The 26,209-nt window shown below is 45.3% G+C and overlaps 1 protein-coding gene across 6 annotated transcripts in view; it reads right to left on the reverse strand.

Moving 5' to 3' along the window:
• Window positions 1–26,209, reverse strand: part of ABLIM1 (actin binding LIM protein 1) — a 331,575-nt gene that overhangs the window by 175,292 nt on the left and 130,074 nt on the right. The window contains exon 1 of one of the 6 annotated variants that reach the window (XM_061403558.1): window positions 17,046–17,211. The exons of 4 other annotated variants lie outside the window; for them this stretch is intronic. In XM_061403558.1, the coding sequence (XP_061259542.1) occupies window positions 17,046–17,061 (16 nt within the window). In that variant the 5' untranslated portion in view covers window positions 17,062–17,211. Of the gene's footprint in view, window positions 1–17,045; window positions 17,212–26,209 lie in introns of those variants that run through there. One more of the 6 variants, XM_061403562.1, reaches the window with a different exon arrangement.

A 26,209-nucleotide genomic window follows, 5' to 3' on the forward strand; every position in this document is an offset into this window, starting at 1 on the left:
CTCTGTGTGAATAAACACACACCGTCACCTCTTCCTGGGTCTCTCGTGGGTCTGCACACCCAAGAGGAGGAGGAAAGCAAAGGACCTGAGTTCACAGCATCCAACGTGCAGAGTCAGACATGATCTAACAAACGCTGGGACTGCTCTTTCGGTGTTTAGGCTCCTTCCAGAAATGAAGTTCTGACTTGTTCAGGCTTTCTGTATGACATAACTCTGCCCAGTGTTACCTTTGCAAGGAAAGGCAAACACACATAATCTATACTTGTCACCTTGCCAGGTATTTTCCCAGGCACCCAGGTGACAGAGAATCTGACCCTGAGTGGTTTGATCATTCTCTCATTTAACTTCAGAGATTCATCCACAGGAGTGGGAGAAAAGAGATTATTTCCTGAAGTTTAGCAAAGCTCAGACCTAGTAAAATCTATCACCGGGACAGAAAGAAATATATTTGAAGTTCAACATGGGACCAGGGAAGAGGACAGAGAGACATTAAATAAATACTTCCATTAAAACTCCTAAATTCCAACACTTGGGAAATAACTTCTTATCTACAGTCAACAAATAGTGAGCATGTGAGAGCCGCTGTGTGTGCTGTGCTGTCCCAGGCCTTCTGGGGAACTGTGGAGACAGACCACCCAGGCCCTCCCCAGTGCTGTGCACAGCACACAGGAAGCTGATCAATGCAGAGAGAACATGCTGTCCTGGGAGGTTAGGACAGCCTTCTGATCTAGGCTAGGACTTCGGAGGGCTTCCCTGGTGGCTCGGCTGGTAAAGAATCCGTCTGCAGTGCGGGAGACCTGGGTTCAATCCCTGGGTTGGGAAGATCTCCTGGAGAAGGGAATGGCAACCCTCTCCAGTATGTGGCCTGGAGAATTTCAGGGACTGTATAGTCTATGGGGTCACAAAGAGTTGGACACAACTGAAGACTTCTGAAGAGAGAAGCATGCAGTAGGCTGGGACAAAGAGTTGGAGAGTTTCAGGGAATTTGAGACCATGGTGTGGGCAGAAGGTGAACAGTGACAAGGGAGGATGTTTTAAGGGGAGGGAGAGTGGGAGCCAGGCCTGGAGGTGGGAGAGCCATGGCTTGCTGGGCAGCCTTCTGACCCAGAGGCTTCATGGACAAAAGCAATGGAAGATGAAAATGACAGCCCTTCTTCCAAGACATTCGTGTAAATCCCAGAAACTGGCCTCAAAGAGTTTACAATTTATTCAGGTAGGGTAGGTGGAAGGAGGTAGAGGAAAGGAGAGACAGTCAGGTAAGGAGACAGAGAGATGGAGAAAGAGAAAGAGTGTGAATGGAAATACAAGGTAGAGAGTAAATCGTGTGCTGCAATAAAAGTGTAAATTGAGAGAGAAACCAGAAAGTATCCTCTCAGCTGGGCCTTTAAGAAAGGGTAGGTGGCAGGATTTAAGTGAGTAGAAAGGAAGAGTAAGGCATCGTAGACAATAGAGGGGTGGGTTGGGGTATGTTTGGGGACCATCAGGACACCTGGTTTGGCTTAAACATAGTGAGCAAAGGGCAACATGGAATAGAAGACAGTGAGCAAGGTTCATCCTGGACATCCTTGCAGGGAAGCTAAGGACCAGACTGCGGCTTCCTCATCTCCCCGGGAAGGAGGCAGAGGTGAGTGATAGTATCAGAGTACAGTTGGCCTATTTCTTAGATGCTGAGTTAGGACTATCTCGCAGCTCGCAGTGCAGGCAAATTGGGAGCCATGCACTATGACACGATGGCTCTCAGGGAGGGGTCCCCTCTAGCCGTGAGATGATCACAACCTGGATTCTGGTCGGACAGACCTCATGTGAATCCAGGTTCCACACCTCTTAGGTCTGTGATCTTGAGACAAGTTACTTTTCTTCCCCAAGCCTTACTTTCCTCATCTGTAAAATGGGGATAAATTCTATTCAGACACGAGGATAAATGAGTTAATGTCAGGATAAATGAGTTAATGTCTGTAAAGTGCCTGGCACTTTTCCCAACAGACAGTGAGCATGCCCCAAAGGGAAACCATGATGGTCCCACAGTGTTTGAGAGAGGGAATAAGGTGAGCTGCAGTTCAAGGTCCTTGATCATAAATAGATAACCATGTGCTCCACCTGAAACACAAATACGCTGAACTACCAACTCTGCTGTCTTTTATGACTTTTAGCAACAGACACATGCTCTTCTGCTGGGTAACACCCAGCGAATATTCAGTGCGCTCAATGAACCTTATAACTTTTTGGATCATCATTTCAGTTTAACTTATAAAAACAAAATAGCAGACTTTATCAGCATATAATTCACACATCCTAAAATCTAACAGCATATAATTCACATATCCTAAAATCTACCCATTTAAAGTGCACAACTCAATGTCTTTCGGAATATTCACAGTATTATGTGACCATAACCATAAGTCGTAATTTTGGTATTTTGGGGTACATTTTTATCACCCCGAAAAGAGACCTCACACCCATTAGCAGTCACACCCCACCCCTACTCTGCTTGTGCATGTGTGCTAAGTCACTTCAGTTGTGTCTGACTATTTGTGACGCTATGACTGTAGCCTACCAGGCTCCTCTGTCCATGGGATTCTCCAAGAATTAATACTGGAGTGGGTTGCCATGCCCTTCTCCAGGGAATCTTTCCGACCCAGGGATGGAACCCGCGTCCCTTATGTCTACTGCACTGGCAGGCAGGTTCTTTACCAGTATCACCACCTGGGAAGCCCCTCCCCTGTTCAAACCTGGACAACCACCAGTCTATTTTCTGTCTCTATCTATTTTAAAAAGCAGGTCTGACTTGCATCTGTTAGTCTCAGCTTCTCAACATTAGCACAGCAATCAGAAGGAAAAACTATACATGCACAAACAAGGCTTTTTCAATCCCTCCACACACCCCACCCCTTACTGATGCATGGAATCCTCCCCGCTAAAGTATATCTTTGTTTTCCACCAACACATCCCCACTCTGACAAGTGTCCTCATCATCACTTCATTTCTGCTGCCCTCTTGAGAAAGAGCCCATTAGAAGAAAAAAAAAAATTGAATGAGATACCATCAGACCCAGTTCACATCTCATGTGGGAGTTTTCACAAACACAACTTGCCTAGAGGTATGTAAACACTGGAGATTTGCCAGAAAACTAGAAACAAGAGGATGTACGTCTGAGTAATTAGTTCCTCACCAAGTAGGGTGCTGCTAGGGGTTTAGGGGACAGTTGGGAAGAACACAGAGTCTGTGTCTTCCAACAGTGTGGGCTTTTGACTCATGCATTCAATTCCTTTGTTACAGACCAACTAGAGCAATCTTTTAAGGGCAAAATTCAAGCAGATCATACCACCAACTAAGGCCTCTAGGCAGCTTCCGCTGCGTTATCCAAGACACCCTAGGGTAGCCCACAGAGCCCTCCCACCAGTCTGGTCTCTTCTCACGCCCTCTTCACACTGCTCCCCAAGCTCCAGTTCTGCTCCTTCAAGGTCTCCACCTGCCCTCTCCTTTCCCAGAAGGGGCTCGTCCCCCAGGTATTTGCAGACTGGCTCCTCCTCTTCTGGTCTCATCCTAAAGCAGCTCCCATGCCATCCTTCCGAGAACTCTGCTGGGACCACCCAAGTCGAATCAATCTGCTACTCCCCCCAACTCTGTTTACTTGCTTTATACTTAGCACCGTCTACACATTCTCACTCTTTCTTTCTTTTCTGTCCTCTATTACGAGGTTACTGTCACTGCATTCCCAGGGTCTGGCACAGTTCCTGGCACAAGGTCTGTGCTCTATAAATGTGGGTTCAGTGTGTTCTTTCACATAACATTAGCCTGGTTTTCTGTCTCTTTTCCATAGTAACAGCCTTTGGGTGACATAGAAAGTTGGTTAAATGCCTTGGGTTCGCCAACAGTCTCTATCAATTAGGTAATTTTGAAGATGTCAATAAACCCAACTAATGACATAAGATACAAGACTAGCTTAAATTTCTGACTCAGGAGAAAAAAAAAAAGCTGAAGGAATGAGCTTACTGGTGGGCCAGTTTCAAACCCACGGTGGCCGAGCTTCTCTCTGAATGAGAACCACACAAAGGAGTGCAGTTTCCAGTTGAACTGACCTGAGGCAGGAGCAGAGGTGGCATCAGAGCCTTGGAAAAGCTAAACAAGGGCCTGTCCCCAGAGCATGACATGACAGGACATGATGATGGGAGGAGCCAGCAGGGGTTGCTGCAGAGTGGGTAAACAGCTTCCTCGGCGAGAATCCTGGGCACACCTGGCTTCGAGCCGCAAACTTTTCAGAACAACTGTTCTTACAAAATCCACACATTCTTGCACCAAATTATTATCAGACATCTTGTTTCATTCCACAGGGTGAAGATGAACTAGGATGGGCATCTCGCTTGCCCAGAGGGTTTGAGGCTCAAGAACCCAGCTGGGAGAGGTCCTTAGTGATATTTGATCCCAGGACAGTGGCCACGGGAAGCCACTCGTGCGGTCCTGAGCAGGGTCTCATGACAAAGAGTTACAAATTCTTGCTCTGCTTGAAGTGAACTTTGAAGAGACTGCCCAGCAGGAATGGGTGGTTCCTCAACTCACCCATTCAGCTTTGTTCACTTGCCTGCATCCTCAAACTAGTCTGATCACTGAACTTCATCCCAGGGAAGACATTGGCCCCGTCACACACAATTCCACTCAGTCCAGGATAATAATAATAATGGCAGCAAGAGCAAGCAACTACTGAACTCTTGCTGTGAGCTTCCCTGGTGGCTTAGATGGTAAAGAATCTGTCTGCAATGCAGGAGACCTGGGTTCGATTCATGGGCCAGGCAGATCCTCTGTAGTATGAAGTGGCAACCCACCCCAGTATTCTTGCCTGGAGAATTCCATGGACAGAGGAGACTGGGGGGCTACAGTCTATGGAGTTGCAAAGAGTCAGACACGACTGAGCAACTAACACTTTCACTTGTTAGGGTCCAGGCACTATTTTAAGACTTTTTGATGTGGACCAGTTTTTAAGTCTTTACTAAATTTGTTCCAGTATTGCTTCTGTTTTCTTTTTCTATTTTTTGGCTGTGAGGCATGTGATATCTTAGTTCCCCAACCAGGGATCAAACCCACACACCCTGCATTGAAAAGTGAAGTCCAAACCACTGAACCACAGGGAAGTCCCCCTGGGCATTCCTTTATTATTTAATATATATTAATTATACATTAATATATAGAGAATATATATTCCTTTAATATTTAATATAAATATTAACTGATTCAATCCTCACAACACCCTGTGAAGTTGGTACTACTGACATCATTATTTTCTGATGAGGAAACTGAGGCATGACGGAGCGGGCAAGGATTCAGTGGCTGGCTCCAGGTCACACAATTAGTAAGAGTAGAGCTGGGATCCGAACCCTGGGCAGTGTAGCTGCAGACTCCCGGAAGCAGTCTGCTGCTTCCAGGCAAGCTTACAATATCTCGAAGGCTTTGAGGATAATCTTACAAAGTTATCAAGGTAAATGGAGCAATTGTACTGCAAGGGACAAACGAGAAAGAGATGAACGTATACAGGGAAGGGCTTTACCAGTTCAGCTCCAAACCTGTGTCTCCTGAAAACCCCAGCTGCAGGCAGTTTGATTGCATCTCTGCTCAGCTACAAGTTTAGTTCTCATCGCCTACATTTTAGGTTTATTTTTCTCTGCAAGGAATATTGGGCCATTCCCTTTGGCTCTGGGGTATACACCTACCCTACTATTCTCTACATATCAGTCAGTTCAATTCAGTCGCTCAGTCGTGTCTGACTCTTTGCGACCCCATGAACCACAGCACGCCAGGCCTCCCTGTCCATCACCAACTCCCAGAGTCCACCCAAACCCATGTCCATTGAATCAGTGATGCCATCCAACCATCTCATCCTCTGTCGTCCCCTTCTCTTCCTGCCCTCAATCTTTCCCAGCATCAAGGTCTTTTCCAATGAGTCAGCTCTTCGCATCAGGTGGCCAAAGTATTGGAGTTTCAGCTTCAACATAAGTCCTTCCAATGAACACCCAGGACTGGTCTCCTTTAGGATGGACTGGTTGGATCTCCTTGCAGTCCAAGGGACTCTCAAGAGTCTTCTCCAACACCACAGTTCAAAAGCATCAATTCTTTGGCGCTCAGCTTTCTTCACAGTCCAACTCTCACATCCATACATGACCACAGGAAAAACCATAGCCTTGACTAGACAGACCTTTGTTGACAAAGTAATGTCTCTGCTTTTGAATATGCTATCTAGGTTGGTCATAACTTTCCTTCCAAGGAGTAAGCGTCTTTTAATTTCATGGCTGCAATCACCATCTGCAGTGATTTTGGAGCCCAGAAAAATAAAGTCAGCCACTGTTTCCACTGTTTCCCCATCTATTTGCCATGAAGTGATGGGACCAGATGCCGTGATCTTCGTCTTCTGAATGTCGAGCTTTAAGCCAACTTTTTCACTCTCCTCTGATCAACTGATCTTCAATTAGCATTTCTGAGCTTTTAACACATGTTACCTCATTGAAATGAATCTTGACAGTAAAGATATGAGATGGGTAGTATGAGTTTTCTCCCATATGTTTTGCTTTTACCGAAGTTTAAGACATTAAGAAGGCTTATATGCATAAAAAGCACAGAGACTGCATGATGGCAATTGCCTGCCTCACTGCTCCTCCCAACCCCTCCGTGCCCACTGTAAGAGAGTGTGTTCAACTTTAGGTGTTTTTCTTGGACTTCATCACTACATTTCTTGGTCTTAAGAAAGTCTTACTGCTATTCTTATTGCTACATTCTTATACTAACTTAGCCACTACTTTTAAACATCTTGTTCCTACTAATATGGCAAAACCACATTCTCAATTAACTGTGGTCAGCGCTTACACGTTGAGAATGTAATTATCATTGTACTAGAACTTGCGGTGCAATCTGTGAATACAGTGTCTTTATTGTACCTTTTTTTTTCCTTCTAGATTTTATCATTTCCATGGGTAAAGAATCTGCCCGCAGTGCAGGAGACACAGGAGATGTGGGTTTCATCCCTCAGGAATATCCCCTGGAGAAGGACATGGCAACCCACTCCAATATTATTGCCTGAAAAATCCCATGGTCAGAGAAGCCTGGCGGGCTACAGTCCATAGGGTCTCAAAAAATCAGACATAACTGAGTGACTGAGCATACAGTTCATACTAGCCTAGTTTCTGATGAACAATCCATCACAGTTTTTTTTTTTTCTTTTGCAGATCTAATCAATAATTGTTTGCAGTGCTCAAACTTCTCAAATAACTTATCAAACCTCCACACTTGGAGAGAAAAGTGGGTGTTCTCTGCTATTTTCACTGAAGAAAGAAACAGAATCTCACTCAGGTGAAGAGCTTGGCTCTACATCCTCTGGAAAGTGGGGAGTCATGATTCAACTGATACCAACCCCAGCATTCGCTCCCTAGCGTCACTGCCTCTGGGGAAGGAAGACGTGCAGGCCGTGGGCTGCACAACTCCAGAGGGGGCCGCTCGCCCATGTGAGGATGAGAATGCAGGGAGGCAACCCAGAGGTCCTGTAAAAACAAGGGGACTTCCCATCTCATCTTCAAACTTGCTCCTGATGGTCTGGCACCGCACAGGTAATATCGTATCGGATACTCTCTGGCCTAGCAGACTGCTGCTCTCTGTCTGGCCTTCTTTTTTCATTCATGCTTGTCAGCTGCCTTTTTTTCCACCTGTCTTGCAAAGCTACCATATCTGTGCTGCCTCCCTATGGTCCTGGGCTTTCATAGTAAGCACGACCTTTCCTTAGGGGTCTCTCCATCATGGCTGCTCCTTTCAATGGCGAGAAGGCACTCTTGCACTCTTGCTTCATAGTCTGCGCTCTTTTTGAGTCCTGTTGGATCTTGCAGGAATGCCTCTGACTCAAGATAGGAGTGATGGCAGATACACTCGGAACTCAAAGGATGACCATCCCTTTCCTGCTGCACAGTAGCCTTGCAATGACAGATCACCTCTCAGATATTCCAAGAGAGGGGTGCATGTGTACTAAGTCATTCAGTCGTGTCGGACTCTTTGAGACCCTATGGACTGTAGCCCACCAGGCTCCTCTGTCCATGGGATTTCCCAGGCAAGAAAACTAGAGTGGGTTGTCATTTCCTCCTCCAGGGGATCTTTCCAACCCAGTGATTGAACCCAGATCTCTTAAGTCTCCTGCACTGGCAGGTAGATTCTTTACCAGAGAGCCACACAATAAAAAAATAGAAGAGACTAGAAAAGAGCAGAGAGTGAAGGTTGAGTATTGCTTCACATGACTTTTTCACTAGCCATCTATATATGTAAGTCTACAAGTCTTTAGTCTTTTTGTGTGCAAATGTGTTTCTTATTGTGGGTAGGCTTGGTGAGCACAGACCACAATTAAACCACAATCAGAAGGTCCTTTGGCTGAGTGCTGCCCACAGATATGTTTTGTTTGGCCTACATGAAGATTTTTTGAAGAGAAAGTTGAATCACTTGCCAACTTTAAGCATCTGGAGATTTTTACATAAAAAAACCTGTTTCTAGTCACTCTTGGAAACTGGAAGGTCTGGCCCTGTGGCCCACATCCCTCTGTTCCTAGTTTTGTGCGAACCAGGATAGAGCAATAGGGTGGCTTTTCCTGTAGAGAAGGCCCTGCTGTCCTATCTGGCCCCATCTTCACTCATCTAGGTTATCTGCCTGATTCTTAGTGGCATCTGAATGTACAACCTCTGGTTCTATCCATCCTCAAATCAACCTGACCTGCAAAGCCCTCCATTTACCCTTCCCCATGGTTACTGCAGTCCCTCATGACTAATGGTAGTTCCTGCCAAACTCAGCTGGCTGCATTTCCTTCACTGCTTCTGTCTTGCCAACTGGAAACCTTTCTCTTGTTTCCCCTTTATTCATTTGTTGCACTCCTGTTCATCCTTCAAAGCCTAGTCTGCCATGACCTTCCAGGAGAATTAGCCAGCCCCCTGCACTGCAGTCCCACATTAAAGACTTCTTTGTCGCGTACATTTCACACTGTATCATAATTATGTATTTTTGTGTTTATGTTCCTTGTTAGAATGTGAGTGCTTTTAGGTCAAGAATTGCATTTTGTTTCTGTACCCAGATTGCTAATCTCTTATTAGACTCTGAATAAACACTTAAGAATACCCATCTCTCTACCCATACACATCCTTCATCCACTTTTCAGTTCATTCAACATTCACTGAATACTTACCATGGAGCAGACACTGTATAATGGGTTTGAACTGAATTAAACACCATCCCTAACAGGAAGAAATTAACAGAACCCTTCAAGGCCAATCTTAAATGCTCCCTTTTCTGTAAAGCCTTTTCTGATTCATTTGAAACACTAACTCTTCCTTCAAACCTCAGCAGAATACCATTCATACTCCTTCTGATCACCTTGTGTTGCTTCTATTTTCAATCAATCAGCACCCCTGCTACCACTGGTAATTCATTAACCTGCTGAAGGCAGGACCTCTTCCATGTATTAGGTTACCCTCGAAATGCCTTGCAGAAAGTAGACCTTTATAAATTTGTGATTCGTTCAAGACACCGGTTGCTATGGCTCACTGCTTCAGGCTGGGTTCTTCACACGTGGGGGACTGGCAACATCTTCCAGCTGAGCAGGAACAGCATCATTGAACCTAGTCCAGCAGATACCATTCCCACCAGTCAGCCCTAAAACTGTTCCCCAGTAGCTGTCCAGACAGGGCTCCCCCACGTGGCAATCCTGCAACACTCATCTAGCCCCACATGCCACTTAGGGGACCCTCCACAGACCAGGGAGCCCCCAGCGCCTGCCATTTTTCTGAGGGGTATAGCCTCTCTCTCATGTCCTTCCAGAAACTCCGTGTGAAATAACCTTGCTATCTTTTTCTACCATTCTCTGCTTCTTTTAATTTTTCTTAAACTTCTCCCTTCACAGTGTTTCAAAGAGCACTGTGAATACAGATTGTTGAACAATCTGTGGTTCAACAACAACAGAATATAGACCGACAACAAGAATATAGACAAGGCAATGGTCTCTATTAAAACTGGTTGAGGTTTTAATAACACATTTTAGCTCCTCAGACACTAAACGGTTGCAGCTCTCGTGAGCCAAGATAGCTCCCGAAACAGTCTCTAACCAAAGGATTCCAAAGAGGTCTATGAACCGCAGTAAAAATGCTCAACGAACCCTTTGGAATTGGGAGTGATGGTTACAGAATGGCACATTTGTGCCTTGACTCCCCCAAGCCAAGCTGAGCCCCAACTCACTCCCAGGAAAAGGTGCCCTGTAACTTCCCCCAGCTCCCACCCTGCCCACCCCCTACACGTCCAGTGTCATATACTGACAGCAGCCTCCTGGTCGCTCAAGTCTCACAGAAGGTTTCCATTTTATGAACCGAAGCTTCATCCTATGCTGCAAGAGAATCAAAATGAAAACAATGCTCTTGACTTTGCCATCTGCATTATAAGCAAGATAAAACTGGCGAGAGAGCAAAGAGGCTACTTATATAAAAGTTCTCTCTTCTCTGCCTAGAACACTGATCATTTTAGGGACAAGAAACCATGATAGTGTCCAAGTATGGTCCCTGAACCGTGAGCATCAACATCACTTGGGAATTGCTAGAAGTGCAAAGTCTCAGGCCCTTTCTCAGATTTACTAAACCAGAACTCTGGGACCAGGGTCCAAAAATCCCCACTCTGACCAAACTCCCGGTGGCCCTCATGTCTGCTAACATTTGAGAACCACTGCCCTAGACAGTAATTTCTCTGAAAGCTTAAGAAAGCCAGCATCTTCACAGTTAAGTCTAAGTATTCAAAAAACTCAGCCTGTTTGATTGCAATGGGACACAGAAACTCACCCCTGATGCCCCCCAGGGCACACTGGACCGTAATAGCATTAATCATGTCAGTGTGAACACAAATACAGTGTTTCAGAGAAAAGAGGTCATGCCTACAAATACTCACCCTCCCCCACTGCTAACAAAATTTGCCCTTGAATACACAGCTCCGGCCAGTTTGGGATAAACATACCTCTCGGTATGAGTCACCATCAGACCAACACACAATGAAATAGGAAGCTGTGCTGGTTTCTACTGTGGTGTGCCCAGAGTAGGCTCAACCACAATGGGAAGAAATCCTGCACCACTCACCCATCACTGAACCTTCTGAAAAGTCTGCTGACGCTCTAATGCTGGCTCAGGAAAACCCTCAGTGTTTTGGCTTTGGCATATGAGATGCCAGCAGTATGAGGACCCTCCTGCTTGCCTCCCAGGGCAGTGAATATGATGATGACATCAAGGGGCCCCCTCCTCACAGAGAATCAGTGCCAAGATTTTGCTTTTAGTGGGCTGGGTCTCACTTCAGATCAGATCAGATCAGTCGCTCAGTCGTGTCCGACTCTTTGCGACCCCATGAATTGCAGCACGGTCTCACTTAGGACATCTTTTCTCCAGGACTTTGGAAAGTTAATTTCTTGTTCTTTAAAAAAGAGTTTCTATGAAACAGTCCTGGTTGTTTCATCCTCCCTGGTCACCTGACCAGGTCGTCAGAGAAGCAAGAGGCAGGATCACTTCTAAGTGGCCCAATCAGCTGAAGATTGCTCTCAAGAGCTCTGGGTAAATTTAAGTCAACGTACTCCTTCTCTCTGGATAAGGGAAAGGCTACCCACTCCAGTATTCTGGCCTGGAGAACTTCATGGACTGTATAGTCCATGGGTGACTCACTTCACTTCATTCCTTCTCTCAGATGTCTTCCCATAGTCAGCTGTAACTCTAATTGTGGAGACGAGGTCTTTTTCTTCTCTCTCTCTCTCTGGATAAGCATTTCTTTAGACATTAATGAGTAGGTGGCAGAGGGCAAGGATTTGTTGTGATTTTTTTTAATGTGAAGTTCTTTCCCTTAGCCTTAGAAATCCCACCATCTAGACAGCCCTTTGGTCCTGAAGACAAGTGGGGCAGAGTCATACTTCCTGGTGAGAGCAGTACTATTTCATTTATAAAACAGTAAGAGAAATTCACACTTGGGTTTTTTTTTCCCCCCTCCAGTGGAATATGGTGACAAAACTGGATCTCTGCTCCCTCTAAAGATGCAAAGTTCACAACTGAGATATGTGTGTAAGTCGCTAATCCAGACAATGTATTCTGAAGCTTGTAGCATTGTGGTGTCTCTTTAAATCAATAGTTTCCCTTTAGACTTTACTTAGGAAATTTTCTTTCCATTGGTGTCCCCTTGAAAAACTTGGGGCTTTTCAAGTTAAGGAAAAATGAACAATCTAGACAGTTGCAAGAGCAGGTCAGGGTAGGATACACTCACCTGGGAAGCAGGGTTGGGAAACCGAGTCTCGGAGGAGCTAGTCTACACCAACAGGGGGCCTGGGAGGCGACTCGAATGGATGATGAATTATCACACTGCAGAGAGTAATCTGTTCTCAGACTTCCCCAAGGATGGAACAGAAATGGGTTTCGATTACATTAGGCTGTGTGCACGCTCTTGAGTGGGGAGTGCTTGTGTGGGTGTGGGTGTTTGGGAGGAGTGGGATGGGGCAGAAGGACAGACACCGTTAGAGGCAGCAACACTTGGCAACTCTAAAGCTTGTTTCATAAGATGGTATATGAAGTCAGCAACTCCTGAGGGAGAGGGACACTCTTTCTTAAGTCGTACAAGTGATAGATTGTTGTTTAATTTCTCTGGTGTTGACTTAGGTGCTCAGAGTAATTCGAGAAGAATTTACAGAAGGGATGGGCCTTTGAAAACCATTGTAAGGAAGCAGAATTTGAGTTAGGTCATGGGCAAATATGCAAAAGGAAACAATATGTATTTCTTATGGGGCAGGAGGGGCAGAATGACACCATGATGGAGATGGAAAATATATCCATGATTATTCAAACAGGAAAAATGGGGGGGGGAGGGTTGGAGCATAGGTACAATTAGTGCAGATTCTGCAGCCATAATGGCCTGAGTAGAAAATCAGCTCTTCTACTTTTTAAGTGATCTCTGGCAAGTGGCTAAACTCCCACTAACCTCCTCTTTCTCATTTACTAAAGGGGAGGAGTGCCACTGACCCTGATGGGCTCAAAGATTAGATGTGATGTATGTAAAGGTGTCAGTGCAAAGCCTGCCATTTCAATAACTGGCAGGTTTAATAATAATATTACAAATAAAACAAGACCGGCTTAGATGGGGGTAGGGAGGAGGTAGTTTAAGGACTTGGAGAGAATCCTCAATGATTAGCAGGAAGTTGTGAAATTTATCTTGTCACTCATTTAGGTTTTTCGCCTGGAAATATGATGACATCAGCATCCTAAGAGGATTACTTTGGTGCCCGTCTGTAGGACACATTTGAGACCCAGTATACCACTGTTCTTAGAAGCTGCTAAGAAACAAGATTGCCCCATATGTGTGTGTCTGTGTCCTGTACTCTGTGAGTGTGTGTTTCCATATTGTGTGTGTGCGTGCACGTGTGCATCCCATACACTGGAATGTCAGGTGGACGGTGAACATCTCTCCACCAAGGATGAACTAGAATGAGTCTCACTGGGTCCTGCTCTACTTAAAAGAGCTTCCCTGGTGGCTCAGATGGTAAAGAATCTGCTTACAATACGGGAGATCTGGGTTCAATCCCTGGGTCGGGAAGATCTCCCAGAGAAGGAAATGGCAACCCCCTCCAGTATTCCTGCCTGGAGAATTCCATGGATGGAGGAGCCTGGTGGGTGACAGTCCATGGGGTCACAAAGAGTTGGACACAACTGAGCAACTAACACTTTCACTTTTCACTACTTTAAAAGCAAGTTGGGTCATCCAACAGTGGAAGAAAACTTTCGGGAAACACAACAAACAAAAAACGATGTGCTCAACTGTAGAACTGTTTTCCGTGATGTGCCTCCCTCACTGCTGAATATTCATCCTTCTTACGTGAAGGATCAAACTTTTTCCAAACCCTAAGCTCCCTTATTATTTAAACAAATGAGTGTTTACATAACTTAATCTCTAATATTTGCTTATACTTATTTCCTCTAACACTAAGAAAAAATAAATCCCCTTCATGTTTATTTTTAAAACTTGCACTAGGACACACATAAGCTAGAATTAAAGTTTATAATAAGTAGACTAGGCCACTGGAGTTTAGGTAGATGAAAGTGTATTCAGGAAGACAGATATTGACTGATAAACCCACAAAAATCTCTCCTGCTTCTTTGTTACAGGACACAGCAAGGTTAAGATGCCCTTGAAAGCATCAGAGAAACAACTATTTCATGAAGATTCCCAGATCAATAAGGGTCTACAACTGGAAGTGGGTGGGTGCCTGGTTGGGAGAACAGAAGAGGATGAGGGTCAAAGTCGGTCGGCCAATGTCATTCCACACTTGCAGACGTGTGATCTGCCAGCAGGCTTTCTTTCTGTCAATGTCATGGAAACTTTATCCAGGAGAGAAAATGGCAACACAGACCAGCATGACCTAAACCATCTCCAAGCGATGAGCAACAGGAACCTATGTCACTCCTTCAGAAGACTTCTCGTGCTCCTCAGGATGGATGCTACCATGACACAAACTTGCTCCCGGCTGATTCGTGTCTACCCCAAGAGGAAGGAAGAAGCTGGAACTCTCTGGAAGCAAGAGGAAGCAGAGCATACTGGAAAAGTCTCAGGATCAGGAGGGCACAGGTTCCAGATCTAGCTCTAACAATGGGCCAACCGGCCTCACTCTGAGAATCTATGACATGCAGGTGTCAAGCTATGAACTGAAAAATTAAAGGTAGAGACACAGGGCTGCTTCGGAGAGGTTCATGTCTGGTGATGGAGCCAGTGGGTGATAAATGCAGACACTGAGCCGTGCCCTCCTGTGATGGAACACAGAGGATGAGTCTCCTCTATGTTCTCCATCCACCCACTAGTATAATAAACCTGAACTTAGTCCAGTTACCTGCTGTGTGATTTTGAGCAATTTACTAACCCTTTCTGAAGCCCAGTTTTCTTGGGTCTAGGATGAGTGCCTGGACTGCGAGTGCTCCTGTGCCCTTCTGGCTTTAGAAGCTTTAATGAAATTCCTTTCTTTCCACTGAAGCCCTTGTGTACCCACCAAAAACCCTGCCTTTCCCTGCTGTTGACTGAGGTCAATGCAATCAGGGAGCTGGGAGGCAGAAGTGGAGACTGACATGGACCTCAAAATAGAAAAGGAACAGCCTTTAATCAGTGGCTAAGGGCTTAGATAAAACTAGTATGTGACCTCTCGGTGGCCTGTCCAAAGTGTTCTAGTCAGAAAGTGGTTACTGACTTGTAAAGCAAACGTGAACCCAGGCAATCCAAGCTTTGGGAAGTCTCTAATGACTTAAGAAGAGTTGCTATTTGGGGACTACTGACCTATAAAACATTCACCACGAACAGCAAGTCCAGGGCTTCCATGGGCCCCTGGGGGATGGAATTGGGAAGTGACCTTTGCAATCCTCTTTCCCATTGCTCATAAATTACTCATATTGGGGAAACAAACTCAAAACCATTAGCAGTAGAGATCAGAGTCAGTTTGTTTCAGCTGTAGGGGAGGTAAAAATGAAGAGACCTGACCTTGATTAAATGTCAATGTCTTTATTTAGGGTTCCTGGTAGCACCCCAAAAAGAGAGGAAATATTATTAGAAGCACCTTTATTCTCACTAAATCATTTCGTTCAATTACCCCTTAGTCGGTGTAAAACCAAAACTAAACCCTGTGATTTATGAAAGATACATAGGAGCAGAATGGACTGACCAGAAGCTGTTTCTCTTTGTGCTAAGGTGCGGCCCTAACACGGTTAGCTGTTGTGATCCTATTCCTCCATCCATCCACTAGTATAATAAACCTGAATTGAGTTTCCAACAATAGGGATCAGCTTGAGTTCAGCACGTTCACCTCACATTTACTCCCTGTAGGGGCTTTAAGAGAAAGTAGACAAAGATAAATCACGGAAATGTTGAAGACAGCGCCCAAAGAGCAGACATCTGTGTTTATGGAGAAAAGTATGTCCACAGTCAGGAAATGTGGCAGAATACATCCAGGCTTACCAAAACGCAAAATTCAGTGGTGGTTACTCACACTCTCAAATGATGTAGTGAAGGTCCCAAAGACATACTATTAACAGAAAAGAATCGAGTCACGAAAAAATGGTCAGGGAATGATCCTTTTTTAACACTTCTATCTATCTATCTTATTCCTTCTATAAGTTCTTGAAGGATACACACTATTAACAATTTTGCCTCAAGAGAAAAGGGGAAATGAAAGTGAACCAGGTAAGGGCGAGGAGATTTCATCTTTCACTCTCTAATCTCCTGTGACACTGCACTTTCTTAACATATGACATATTTATATATTACTTGGATAACTAAAATCAAACATTGTTGTGCTCTTTTACATTTCATAGACAAATGAATAAGTTAAATAACAATTCAATTCTGAAAAGTTTAACTTCCATTTCGGACCACGCCCAGTGCATAAGTACGGTACGCCTGTGCAGAGCGTGACCATCCTTTTCACATTCTTAAGACATGATTTGCCGCCCTTGACATGTAACCCATCTTTTAAGGTGTTTGGAAGAGTGATTAGGGATGCCGCTGAAATGACAGGTTATTAGAGAGGCACACCTGGAATCTTAAAGACCAACCGCTTGGAACTTTGAGCTAAGCTCGGGCAGGTCTCAACACAGCCTAAACCTGGTAGAAGGGCCCTTTCATTACACAGCTTCATTAATGTATTGATTTGGGTGGGGGTGAGTGAGGAAGAGTGAAGGCTAGGATGAAGGCAGGAAGGCAAGTCTCAAACACAACCAAAAATTCCAAATGCAATAGCAATCAAAAAAGACACACGCCCTGGGAGCTCGGCTGTGCAAACACTCCAGAAATAGGAATGCTCTTGGGACGCGCCGTGGCTAAATGAAAGGTTCTTAATGAAGTAAGTCTCTGCTCTATGCAAACCCGGACTTCACAATACAGATTCTCACACCCAGAACATGTCTGCCTGGCTTTCCATTGATCGTCCCCCATTAGGTGGCCCAGCCCTGCAGCACCAGTGCAACTTCTGCAGCCATGCACAGGGATCGATATTTAATTACCTTTCTCCTTCACCATGGTAACCGGTGCCTTTGGCGAGCAGAGCGGGAGGAAACGGGAACAAAGTCTAGGAGTGGGAGCGCCGCTGGGCAGACAGATCGGCTGCTGCAGAGGCTGCGAGGAAGCGCCCGGCCATCTACTCGCCGAGTCCGGGCTTCTTTCTAAAATCCCGCCCCCATCTCTAGGGCCGAGCTCGGGTGCCGCCCCAGCGATCGCCGCCAAGTGGTGGCCGCGCCCTGCTCGGGGACGCTGCCCTTCGGCCGGCGCAGCCACTCGCTACAGCTGCTGCTGTAACAAATGCAAAATTCCAGTGTCCTAAGCTCTGGTCACTGACACCACGTAGCATTCCTCGTGTCGGCAGAACCGGCATCAAAATGATCCCCGAGCACCGGCCCCCTCCCGGGGTCTGATAAATGATTGCCAGGAGGGGGTGGGTGGGCCGGTGAGGGGCAGCCAGGGACTGTTCCAGTAAGTCAAACTAGTCGATTGGTAGCTTATTAGTTTCCTATAACTGCTGCTCTCTAAGATTCAGCTTCTCTCAGACCAACCGAATCAATAAAATTAGCCTTAGTAGAAAAATAATGCAAGTGACGACTTCCAGTTCATTTCCTTCAACTTTTAAGGTCCTGGAGGCTCAGTGATAATGAAAAATGAATAATGATGTTTGATGTTGTCCCCCTTTACCTGAAACAGGGCGGGGGGAGGGGTGGGGAGAGAAGAGGGGACAGACTGGGACAATGAGGAGCCTGGGAAGAGGCATTTTTCAGGCTTCAGTCCCTCATCCAGGATCAAATCCAGAATCAAAGTAAAAACCTGACTTATCCTGTTAGGTGGGGTTCTGACTTTCCCCTTCTCCCTGATTCTTTAGCATTTTCTAGACAAGCCCCCTTGGTTCCCTATGTGTCAGGGAGGAGCCCTCCCAGCCCACAAAGCAAAGGGTGAACAGTCACACCCACATCCCTCACCCGCCTAACCCTGATCCTGGCTTTCAATTTCTGACCCCCAGAAGCACAGGTCTGTCTGCAGGGAGCAGGTAACTTCCAGTGGGTGGAGTCACCAAGCCGCCTACCCACCCCTTTCCAGCACCTGTCTCCCAAACCCAGATCGTTCACAGGCTCCCCACCATGTGGGAGAGATGTGATGAGCAAGAGACACAAAGGCAGATGCTGCTGCTCTGGGAGAACAGCAGATGGACCACTCATCTTTCAGAACCAGAACAGGCCAGGATTAGACTGTTTTACTGCAAATATTGTACCGTGTTGGGTCTAAGAGAGCCGCGGTAACAGAAAGGAATGAAGTCAGGCAACCTGCCTCATCGTTGCCTCCGAGCTTGTTTAGAGCTGAGATGACACCAGGCGGGGCTGGTTTTCTGCGGGGTTACAGTGGCAGAGCTCAAGCGGCTGTGACATTCCTACATCTGTGATTCAGGGCTTTACTATTTAAAGCCTGGGCATCTCCGCCTGTAAGAAAGGGCGAAGGCCCCTCCAACCCCTGGGTCGTCTTTCCTATGACACAAACTTCTCCCACAGCCCTCCCTGCCCCCATCGCAGCCCCACAGGGTCATGTTTTTCCTAAGTCAGCGGCCAGCTGGAGAGTAAGCGCTAAAGAGCCTTTAAGCGGCTTCTCTAACCTCCATTCATAAAGAAGAGCCTAGCAATGAGAGCAGCGCGACCTCAGGGCTGGGCAGGGCTCAGGAGCAGGAAGAGAAGCCCTTTTCAACCCCCGAAATGTTCACGGCCAGCACTGCACAGTCTCCTTCCCCCATCCCTAACCCCCTCAGAGCCCTCAAGGAGATGCTGACAAGCAAAATGAAACTCAGGGAGCTAGAATTAGTTTGGCGCTGTGAGCCTCGCAGGTGAACTTATTTTATTATATTTTAGCTGCATAAATAGATTAGCACCTCACTGAGGCACTTCTCCCCAAGGCTTTCATGTTATTTGGTGCAAAGCTAAGGGAACAGAACTCTCTCTTTCTCTCCCCCTCTCCCTCCCTCTCTTCCTAATGGAATGCGACAGTAAAACACCGTGGGGTTTCTAGTCCAAACCAAATCATCATATAAATATTCCAGGTACTATGAATGCTGCTGCTGCTAAGTCGCTTCAGTCGTGTCCGACTCTGTGCGATCCCACAGACGGCAGCCCACCAGGCTCCCCCGTCCCTGGGATTCTCCAGGCAAGAACACTGGAGTGGGTTGCCATTTCCTTCTCCAACTATGAATGCAGTGAGTTCAATTTCTCTTTTATTCAGGTGACTGTTTTTAATCCCGAGATTTTAGTTTATTAACCAAACTGATCCCTTATTGCGGCTCTGAGCCTACCTGTATACCTTTGTGGATGAACTGCTCAGAAAGCCCAGTTGAGGAAGACTCTCCAGGAGCTTTGGGGACTAAGCCAGCCGAGTAGCAGCTGGTGCCTATTCATTTTCAGAGGAGCCTTTTCCAAAGGAAAATACTACACAGTGGTTCAGAGAGATTTCTGCCCCCCTCCCTTCTTGTGTTTTCCATGGAAAGAATTTTCCTGTACCACAGTCAGAGTGAATGAGTCACCAGCATTTAGTTGCTAAATAACAGTCATATAGCTAAGGTCCCCCCCACCCCGCAACAGTCAGACACTGCTACTTTGGGATAAAAGCCTCCACGCTATACTTTTAAGATAACCAAAGAGGATATTACTACAGTTATTTTTGGACTGTGGCAGAGTAAAACCAAATTGTTTTTGTCTCCTTGCCTCAGGGTCAAATAGTTAAGAGCTTTGAGAACAGAAGCAAAGCACAGATTATTTTGTGCTTTATAGTTAGTTCAAGCTACAAGAAGCGCCGCAAAATAAATGAAACAATTTAAAAACTGTACAGCTCATAAGACGACAGGACTTTTCATTATTATTTCTAGAGAAGATTTCCAAAGAGCTTATCTCAATCTCATTCCACTCAGATGAGATAAGACTTCATAATATAGACACCAACCTGTGGGTTCATCTGTTGTTTTATTCTCTCAAACTGACTGCTGCCTTGTCATTCACTCACAAAATGAAGGCAGGGTTGACCACAAGTGAGCAAAGGACAGAAACCATTTTGCTGGAGAGAAAAGCTTTGTGAGCACACAGCCACTCTTGGCAAAAACTCAAGAGTACATCACGTCCGCAGTGCCTGCCTATGTGCTGTCGCTTCAGTTGTGTCTGACTCTTTGCAACACTATGGACTGTCGCCTGCCAGGCTCTTCTGTCCTAGGGATTCTCCAGGCAAGAATGCTGGAGCGGGTTGCCATCTCCTCCTCCAGGGGATCTTTCCAACCCAGGGATCGAGCCCCCATCTCTTACGTCTCCTGTATTGACAGGTGGTTTCTTAACCACTGGTACCACCTGGGAAGCCCATGTCAATTAAGAGGGAAATGTGAAGATGAGAAAGAAGCAGCTGGATGGAGTCCACGCCCTCACTGCTCTCTTCTCTACAGAGTCATAGGTTTCCTGTGGCTTATGCATCCACAAGGCAGGAATTTCCAGACCCCTCCATCCTGGTCCCCAGGAGCCCAGGCTTCCAGATACCCCCTCAAAAGCTTTGGACTTATTGGCAAGTGCTCAAAATTCTTTCTAGCAGTATCTGGCTGGAAGAAAACTTGAGAATGAGTTTGTTATTAGCTTTCTACTTAATGTTTACATCTACCAATCCACAGCAGACATTTATGGGGCATCGATGGTACACCAGGTCCAGGGCTGGCTGCACCACAGCAGGAAGAGAGAGATCACTGCGCAGAAGTTGCTTACCATCAAGTGAAGGAGCTGCTCATGCACAAGGACTCAACATGATTAGGAAGGTGCTAAGACAGAAGCCGGTACACAGGACGCAGGGCAGTGCTGAGCCCAATCTGGGGGGTCAGCAGAGGCTTCTAGGAGGAATGAAGGGGCAAGACAGGGCTGCCAAATGAACAAAGCGGGGAAGATCATTCCAAGTGGAGTCACAGGGCAAGAAGGTATCAAGATCAGTGTTCACAAGGATTAGGGAGAGCCTCAAGCTAAGGCCTCAGTGGCAGGTCATGGAAGGTTCAGAAGGCCACGGTAAGGAATTTGAGCCTTTGAAGGGATGTGATGAGAGCTTTGGACCTGAGCTACCTATTTCTTACAGATTAGGTTCAAAAGACCATGGGTACATTTCAAAGTCTGCCATGATGTGTGTCCCATCACACTGCCTCCTTCCCACAAACTGGATTGTGTTGGTGTGGCATGTCCAGTGTTAACCAGATTGTGCCCATTTGTGCCTATGTTTATTCATTTTTTTAAGAAAGAGCCAACTCATTGGAAAAGACCCTGATGTTGAGAAAGATTGAGGGCAGGAAGAGAAGGGGGCAACAGAGGATGAGATGGTTGGTTGGCATCACCAACTCTATGGATATGAGTTTGAGCAAACTCCAGGGGATATGAAGGACAGGGAAGCCTAGCATGCTGCAATCAGGGGGTCACAAAGAGTTGGACATGACTTAATGACTCAACAACAACAAATATTTCCCCGAAAAATAGAATAAAATGACAGTCACACAAATAGCTTTTTGAGTAGCGCAAACCATTTGGGATTGACTTATCCTTCTGTAATAATGGCTTGCTGTCCACAATGAGGCTGTGAGAGTTTCATACTTTTCCAGACTCCTGAGAGCGTAGTCTGCAGACCTCCAGGGAGAAAAACACTGGGGGTGCTTTAAATGCATACACCTGCTCCCATCCAAGGTCTAAAGATTCAGATTTTCCGGTTAAGACTTGAGCTGCACCACCAGCTCCTTAAGTAATGAAGAACCACTGACTCGCTTAGCACACTGGCCTGTATCACCAAAAGTGACTGAACATGTAATTCACAAACATAGCTACAGCCAATGCTGCCCCGTCTAAAAAAACAACCCCCATCTTCTCAGTGGGCTGAAATAATAACTGTCATGACATTCACTGTAATCTTCATGAAAATTTATTGGTAGTGACGATTCCAAAGTTTCCTACTGTCGGACACAAATTCCTAAATGTCTGATCCCTCTTGATCCTGATCCTACTCTTAGGTCTTCAATGGAGAATTCTTAGGATTTTTTCCATGTGAATCTCACAGAATCGGTGCCCAGCAAAGTTCTTTTCCATGAGTTCTTCAAGTAGAATAATTTACATTTGCATCCAAAACTTCTCTGTGGTCTTTCTCAGAAGTCAATTCTGAGTTTGGATCTAAGCAACAGATTGCAGCTTAAGAAAAATCACTAATGCATGTTAGTCACTCAGTTGTGTCCGACTCTTTGCAACCCCATGGACTATATATAGCTCACCAAGCTTCTCTGTCCACGGGATTCTCCAAGCAAGAATACTGGAGTGGATTGCCATTTCCTTCTCCAGGAGATCTTCCCAATCTAGGGATCGAACCCGGGTCTCCTGCATTGCAGGCAGGTTTTTTAGCATCTGATCCACCAGGCAAGCGTATTTAAAACTTTCCATAAATAATCCACTATAGATATTAACTGCAGGGGGAATGTAAAAATCAGTCGCTTTCCTACAAGTGTACTGGAAATGATTACTGGAATTCAAAGGATCTTTTGACAGTGCAGAGAGTTTCATGGATTGTAGCCTAATTTCAGGCACATGAGACGCTCACAAGAAGTGCAGAAATAACCCTGAAGTACTTGGGAAAAGCCTCTTTTTTCCCCAATTTACTAGTGAGTTGGCCAAAAAGTTTGTTTGGGCTTTCCATACCTTATGGAAAAACCAAAATAAACTTCTTGGCCAATTCAATATTATTAGCTTTTTCTTTTCCCCTAATATGTTCCAGGTAGAAATACAGTACTGGAAAAGAAAAATGGTTATTTACTATCATCTGAAGCTGGGATGCATTTCCTAGCAACACCCTCTTCTTTTTGGTACTTCATGTTACCAGTGGGGCTTCCCAGGTGGCACAGTGGTAAAGAACCCACCTGCCAATGCAGGGGATGTAGCTTTGATCCCTGGGTCAAAAAGATCCACTGGAGTAGGAAATGGCAACCCACTCTAGTATTCTTGCCTGGAAAATTCCATGGATAGAGGAGCCTGGGAGACTATAGTAGTGCCTGGGGTTACAAATAGTTGGACACGACTGAGAGACTGAGCATTGCACACGCATGACATTTGTGTGAGCCTTGCACACGCATATCATTAGTGCTCCAAATATGGCGATGCTGCAGTGAAGCATTTATGTGTCTGTTTTTGCAAGAGGTGAGCTCTCTGAGGGACGAGATCGCATGTGAATATCTGAATTCACATAGTGATAGGCTACGCATACGACATTTGATAAATTCTAAGGCGCAAACGTCACTGACTTACCACAGTAGGTCAAAATGCTGGCTAAGTGTTCATTTTTATATCAAAAAGACTGATTTTGAAATCTCATTCAAGTAAATTAAAAGTAAATTCAGTCTCATACATAAATCAATTTAGTGGCTGCTTGAAAGTAATTGCCAAGATGCAAACCAGTAATTCACTTTGGGAGAAACAAGTTGAAAGGAACTTAACCAGGTAGCATTTTATGAAATCTCCTTTATAACTACTCCTAAATACCACCTTTCCCCCTCTTTTAACACATTTATTATTGGGGTTAAATTATAGTAATTCCCAAACTCAACCCCCAAGAAACAGTTATCTATGCCAAGCTTACTTCATACTAATTTTCTTTTCTTGCTTTTTTTACAACTTGATTTTTTATTGGTGTATAATTGCTTTACAATGTTGTGTTAGTTTCCGCTGTACAACAATGTGAATCAGCTGTAAGTTAATTACCACTTTTGTTGTCATTTACAGGAAGCTTATTATGTGTCAGCCACCATTCTGGTCTCTTTACACTCATTTATCACCTCATTTAATCCTCCTAACAACTGGATAAAATAATATTTTCTTTACACTTGAGGAAACAGGTTTGTCATAATCCAAAGCCATGGGTTCTCCCTTTGCTTTGTTGGGTCTTTGTTTCCACAGAGGTCACAAAAGTGTCACCCTTTCCCTACGCCCAGCTACACACACACACACGCACACACGCACAAGTGTCAAGATGCACTCAATGTGTATCAACTTCTTTGGCATTTCTAGAAGAAAATGATGTTGCATTTTGCCTCTATAAAATGATCTTCTCTCCTGATATTTTATCCTTCATTGGTTTTTGGACTTCTTATGATAGGGTCTGCAGGTGAATGGCATCATCTTGGCCTGTTGGGCTCATCTTTGGCTGGACAGGGAAAGATGTACTCAGATCCACATTCTCAAGTCTTTTAGGGTGAAGTTCCATCATCCACCCTCTCTGATCATCCTCAAGGAATAGCATTCCTGCATGCATGCTCAGTTGCTCAGTCATGTCCTATTCTTTGTGACCCCACGGACTATAGCCTGCCAGGCTTCTCTGACCATGGGTTTTTCCAAGCAAGAATACTAGGGTGGGTTGCCACCCCAGCATGCCCTAGAATGTGCACGTGTCCAAAAAGTAAAATAAAAACAGTTGAGCTAGTCGAGTGCAAAATTCCCACACTTCTGGAAAGATTGAAATACGTATGCCTCTACAATCTATGAAATATAAATTGTGCAATTCAGTGATTCCACAAATGAGTTCAGTCCTCTTATATTTGCATTCAAAATGAGCAGGGCATAGCTTAAACACAAAAGTTCCAAATTCATGTCAACAATGTAAAATTTTACTTTATTTAGGACAACATTAGGTAGAATATAAAACACTTTGACAAGGTGAGAAAGAGTCTGTGGAATAATGGAAAAAAACTTGTAGAACTTTTAATGGCAGGGCTTCCCAGATGGCACAATGGTAAAGAATCTACCTACCAATGCAGGAGATGCAAAAGACGTGGGTTCAATCCCTGGGTTGGGAAGATTCCCCTGGAGGAGGAAATGGCGACCCACTCCAGCATTCTTGCCTGGAAAATCCCACAGATAGAGGCACCTTGGGGGCTACTTGCCCTCACCATTCCTCATCTGTCCCCTCTTTTGAGTGGGCACTGGGCAATATGACTTCATGCCTTGGCCATGGCTCACTGGATCACAGGTGGACGTTGGATGAGCCAGGGGGACCCATACCTCAGCTGGCCAAGCACTCGCAAAGTATATCCTATCTTGAGAAAGAGGATCTGGGTCAATTAGGTTTTCACTTCTGAGGATCTGAACTTAGAGTCATATAGAAAAGTCCCAGGCAGGAGCCAGTATTGTATTAAAAGATCAAGTAAGACCAAGCAGCAATAGGCTTCCCAGAGACACGCAGATACCAAATCCTGAGGGAAGCCAGTGGGGAGGGGAGAGACTGGGACTGAACCGATGGTCCTGGGGCAGCCTAGAATCCTGTGCTTCCTGAGGCCTGCCTGCTCAGCACTTTCTGGTTTCCTATGAGTCCTCCCTATGTTCTTACACATGTGCATTCCTCCTTCTTTTATTTTTTATTGGGACCATTTTTAAAGTCTCTATTGAATTTGTTACAAAACTGTTTGTTTTACATTTTGGTGTTTGGGCCACGAGGCATATAGGATCTTAGCTCCCTGACCAGGGATCAAACCTGCATCCCTTGCATTGGAAGGCATAGTCTTAACCACTGGACCACCAGGAAAGCCCCCAATTCCTCCTTCTTTTGAATGCCAGTGTCTCCTTGGCATTCACTTCTAAAAGTCAAACCTGGTTCCTGGAAACATAGCAGTGAGTTAATGCCCCTGGAAGCAGCTTTCCATCAGTGACTGATGGGAAGATGGTATACAAATACCCCAGCTTCCTTGTCCCTTGGCTGGGACATCCGTGGGGTGTATCAGCGCTGTCTACCAGAGTTTCCAATCAATTAAGCCTTGGCTGCCCACACTGGTAACTAGCTTGATAATTCACCTTTCGCTGGCTTCACTCCCCTGTTATTGCTTCCTGGGATCATCTTTCAAATATATGATTTGTCCTTGAATCCTTGTCTCCAGGTTCGATTGGAGGGGGGAGAATTTCAACATAAAAGAGACTCTAGGTTATCTATACTTTTATGCTTAAAAAGAAAGAAAAATTAGTCTTGATCCACTGATTACTTTCTAGTCCTTTGCTTTAGATGGTAGAGACAGATTCTAGAACAATACCCTGAAGAGACCAAATTTGCTCATCAGACAGAATGCATGGTTTTGTCCTCAAGAGAACCAGTGATTAATTAGATCATTTTTTGTACA

Source organism: Bos javanicus, chromosome 26, assembly GCF_032452875.1.
Source record: "Bos javanicus breed banteng chromosome 26, ARS-OSU_banteng_1.0, whole genome shotgun sequence".
Taxonomy (NCBI): domain Eukaryota; kingdom Metazoa; phylum Chordata; class Mammalia; order Artiodactyla; family Bovidae; genus Bos; species Bos javanicus.